Source organism: Engraulis encrasicolus, chromosome 3 (genome assembly GCF_034702125.1).
Source record: "Engraulis encrasicolus isolate BLACKSEA-1 chromosome 3, IST_EnEncr_1.0, whole genome shotgun sequence".
Lineage (NCBI taxonomy): Eukaryota > Metazoa > Chordata > Actinopteri > Clupeiformes > Engraulidae > Engraulis > Engraulis encrasicolus.
In genome coordinates this window covers 2,991,098-2,996,097 of record NC_085859.1, presented here as the reverse complement: position 1 = coordinate 2,996,097, position 5,000 = coordinate 2,991,098, and the positions used below count along the sequence as shown (strand labels likewise).

The following is a 5,000-nucleotide window of genomic DNA, read 5'->3' as shown; positions in this document are numbered from 1 at the left end:
ACACACACACACACACACACACCCCTACCTGAGAGCTTCAGTAGCTGCAATAGGGGCCCCTGCCTCTCCTGGGGGCCCTCGAACACGAGCGAGTGGTTGCAGCGCACCGACAGGGGGTCCCCAAACTCAAACTCGGGGCCCCCCTGCAGACCCCCGTCCCCGACCCCGGGCCCCAGGTTCTGGGAGGACCAGGCGTAGAGCTGGCCGGGCCCCGTCTGCACGTAGGACTCATCAAACTCCTGCAGGTGGCGACAGAGAGGCGGGTCACAAGTTAACATTACACTACATTACATTACAGTACATTATATTACACTACACTGTATTACATTACACTATATTACACTACACTATATTACACTACACTGTATTACATTACACTATATTACACTACACTATATTACACTACACTGTATTATATTACACTATATTACACTACACTATATTACACTACACTGTATTACATTACACTATATTACATTACACTACACTATATTACACTACACTATATTACACTACACTGTATTACATTACACTATATTACACTACACTATATTACACTACACTGTATTACATTACACTATATTACACTACACTGTATTACATTACACTACATTACACTACACTATATTACACTGCACAACATTACGTACCAAAGCAACTCACAATCGAGAACATAATCATAGATAACATCACTAATAGATACAAACATACAGAACAACAAGTGCAGATGCAAAGGTAGGTTAGTGTGTGTGTGTGTGTCCTTTAAAGTAGACTACACACACATACATATATAATGTGAAGAGTCTGGCCCGGGGCCAGGGCAGCTCAAGCATTAGGGTGGTAGATAGTCACGAAAGAGAAGACATCACTTTGTATGCGATTAGTAGCCTCTTACTGCAGATGGGGTCGTCGGCGGGCATATTCACTATTACTGTAGCCTCTTACTGCAGATGGGGGCGCCGGCGGGCATATTCACTCTTACTGTAGCCTCTTAGTGCAGATGGGGGCGCTGGCGGGCCTATTCACTATTACTGTAGCCTCTTACTGCAGATGGGGTCGTCGGCGGGCATATTCACTATTACTGTAGCCTCTTACTGCAGATGGGGTCGCCGGCGGGCCTATTCACTATTACTGTAGCCTCTTACTGCAGATGGGGTCGCCGGCGGGCCTATTCACTATTACTGTAGCCTCTTACTGCAGATGGGGTCGCCGGCGGGCCTATTCACTATTACTGTAGCCTCTTACTGCAGATGGGGTCGCCGGCGGGCCTATTCACTATTACTGTAGCCTCTTACTGCAGATGGGGTCGCCGGCGGGCCTATTCACTATTACTGTAGCCTCTTATTAGGATGGGGTCGCCGGCGGGCCTATTCACTATTACTGTAGCCTCTTACTGCAGATGGGGTCGCCGGCGGGCCTATTCACTATTACTGTAGCCTCTTACTGCAGATGGGGTCGCCGGCGGGCCTATTCACTATTTGCTGGAAATACTCAACTACATCATAACAACATCACTATGACAGCACTGAGAGCCTTAAGTAACATATTGACACATTCACTCCCAAGGCACGTAAAAATATGTTTTTGCCTCCGATGCGTTGGCTCCCAAAACGTACAATTACATTTTCACGTTTTTTTTAATGGATTCTGAATCTACACATTCTAATGCACATTCTGTGTGATTTTCGTAATAACGTGATGAACAGAACTGACATACTGTAGATCATGAAAACACATAGTCAGGCACTGGATATTTCATTATCTGTGCATTTTATTTGAGTTTTATTACAGCGAGTCAAACCACTTCCTGATCACGTCACATCAAGTCTCAAGTTACTTCCTAGAGAATCAAAACATGTCTTGTCAGTGCCTTGCTAGCTAGCCTGTTCCTAAACATATGGTGGAAGGATAAGGAGTTTTGCTGCCATCAGGATAGGTGTAAAATGGAAGGTTGTAATGAAAAGCAGCATGCAACACAGCAGGAAGTAACCTAATTTTGGGTGAGTACTTTGGCACATCTACTTTTATGTACAGAACGAAAACTGCCAGTCAAGTCATATGTGTGTGTGTGTGTGTGTGTGTGTGTGTTACCTGTATGTTGAGGTGTGTGTTGGCCAGTGCGGGGGGCAGGTGTGTGTGTGTGTGTGTGTGTGTGTGTGTATGTGTGTGTGTGTGTGTGTGTGTGTGTGTGTGTGTGTGTGTGTGTGTGTGTGTGTGTGTGTTACCTGTATGTTGAGGTGTGTGTTGGCCAGTGCGGGGGGCAGGTGTGTGTGTGTGTGTGTGTGTGTGTGTGTGTGTGTGTGTGTGTGTGTGTGTGTGTGTGTGTGTGTGTGTGTGTGTTACACGTTTACCTGTATGTTGAGGTGTGTGTTAGCGAGAGCGGGGGGCAGGTTTGTGTGTGTGTGTGTGCTGTGTGTGTGTGTGTGTGTGTGTGTGTGTGTGTGTGTGTGTGTGTGTGTGTGTGTGTGTGTGTGTGTGTTACCTGTATGTTGAGGTGTGTGTTGGCCAGTGCGGGGGGCAGGTGTGGGTGTGTGTGTGTGTGTGTGTGTGTGTGTGTGTGTGTGTGTGTGTGTGTGTGTGTGTGTGTGTGTGTGTGTTACCTGTATGTTGAGGTGTGTATTGGCGAGTGCGGGGGGCAGGTGTGTGTGTGTGTGTGTGTGTGTGTGTGTGTGTGTGTGTGTGTGTGTGTGTGTGTGTGTGTGTGTGTGTGTGTGTGTGTGTGTGTGTGTTACCTGTATGTTGAGGTGTGTGTTAGCCAGTGCGGGGGGCAGGTATCCGTTGATGACGATGTCCACCAGTAGAACTCCATCAGGGTCCAGACCACGAGCCACATGGGTCAACTTCAGAACCTCCCCTACACACACACACACACACACACACACACACACACACACACACACACACACACAGACACACACACACACACACGCACACGCACACGCACACACACACGCACACACACATACACACACATGCACGCACATACACACACACACACACACACACACACACACACACACGTACACACACACGCATGCACACACACACACATGCATACACAGACACACACACATACACGCACACATGTACTAAGCAAACGCTAAGGCCTACTAGGTCCTTACTAAGGTTGTATTGGTAATAAATCCCTTATTGTGCATGAACAAGACATTTGCGAATACATGCCTAACAAATGTTTGATTTTGCTTTGTACATGCCTTACAAGTTACTTATACAGGCACATTGTATGTATCAGTGCTAATAGATGTATCCCTAAAATAAAGTGTTACCACAAAAAAGTACATACTATATTGTAACGGACTAGCTCTGCCTCCTCAGGAGTGAGAGCGCAGCCAAAAATACTGAATCAAACCAAGATAACGCAAAACACGTCCACTCAATTAAAAAGCGTGTGCTCAAGTTGGGTCTCCTAAGGGGGCGTTGTCTCCTACTTCTTCTTCTCTTTTTGAGGTGTTTGCGCAAGACGTGCGCTACCGCCATCTACAGCGTTAAGGGGACTTCACTGGTTCTAAACCCCAGGACTCCGAAGGTCTCCTAACCGAAGGTCTCCTAAAGGGGCGTTCACCCGACATAAAGTGGATACCGGAAAAGAAACAAAATGACGCTTCTTCTTAGATCCACCTTCTTTGGCGCAGCATTACCCTGTGTTCACTACATTTCCCATCTCACCGCGCAGCCTACAAATTGGCTTTGAGACTCAAGGTCAGGATCGCAACAACCACGAGCCGAGTGAGCAAGCGAGAAGGAACCATAAAGTGTGTGCACAGAGGAGATCACCATTTCTGAATCGCTACAGCCAGACAATGAATGTGCGCTGTTCCAAAAGTTGCAAACATGCACCACTAAAAATAAGAAAATATATTCTTTGTGTTGATGTAAGTTATTTCTTACGTGTTGCTCAGTGTTTTTTTTATTATTCATATTTGGAAAGGTAATGAAGGCTAAGCGAATCTCTGGCAGTGCGCTTCAATCTCTTGCCCAGGGGGCGTTGGGAGGCTTACGATGAGGTCAAGGGGGTGTTGAGAGGCTTATGGCTTACGATCAAGTCAACGAGGCGTTTGTTCAAAAAACTTTGAGAACCACAGATAGACAGACATACAGATATACAGATAGACAAACAGATAGACATACACGGAAATACCAGGGGTGGGGAACATTTTTAATTCGAGGGGCCACTTCAAATTCATCTGAGGGCCGTAAAAGTCATCCGAGGGCCACACTATGAACACAAACCAGGATTTCCCCCTGCACTTTAAGCCTATATTAAAGGCAGCCACCTTTACAACAGTCCCCTGAACTGAAATGTATTGCAAATGTATTTACTAAGTTTCCATTACAATATATGGGATATTTCATGTGAAGCTGCATAACATTAAAATTACATCTGGGGCCGAATAAAATGGCCCCAAGGGCTGCAAACGGCCCTCAAGAAATAGGTTCCCCACCCCTGAGATAGACAGATCATTATAACTGAATGCAGTATAGATAATATTCCACTAGGGGGCGTATTACCTGTTGGGAACTCCAGCTGGGACTCCTGTCTGAAGTGGCCGTGTGTGTGTGTGTATCCGTTCACCGTGCCCTGCGACTGCAGCACTGACGACCAGTAGATAGGAGTGAACACACACACCAGCACTCGCAACAGAGGACCTGCACACACACACACACACACACACACACACACACACACACACACACACACACACACACACACACACACACACACGGGCACGCGCACGCACGCCCACACACACACACACACAAACAGACACACACACATACATACACACATACGCACACACAAAGACACGCAAACACATACACACACACACAAGCACACACACACGCACACATACGCACACACAAACACATATGATATTAAAATCAAAGCAAAAAATCAACATTGTAGTATCCAAATAATGCTGTCTCTCCAACTTTCTTCAACTAGAAAGCTGACTTTCATAACAATATAATAAGCCTCT

The 5,000-nt window shown here is 46.3% G+C and overlaps 1 protein-coding gene across 1 annotated transcript in view; it reads right to left on the bottom strand.

Moving 5' to 3' along the window:
* The window catches only part of hmcn2 (hemicentin 2), a 126,300-nt gene that overhangs the window by 21,446 nt on the left and 99,854 nt on the right, over window positions 1-5,000 (bottom strand). Inside the window, exons 56-58 of the mRNA XM_063195823.1 lie at window positions 4,531-4,668; window positions 2,733-2,854; window positions 29-239 (exon numbers count right to left, since the gene is read on the bottom strand). Coding sequence (XP_063051893.1) covers window positions 29-239; window positions 2,733-2,854; window positions 4,531-4,668 — 471 coding nt within the window. The remainder of the gene's footprint in view (window positions 1-28; window positions 240-2,732; window positions 2,855-4,530; window positions 4,669-5,000) is intronic.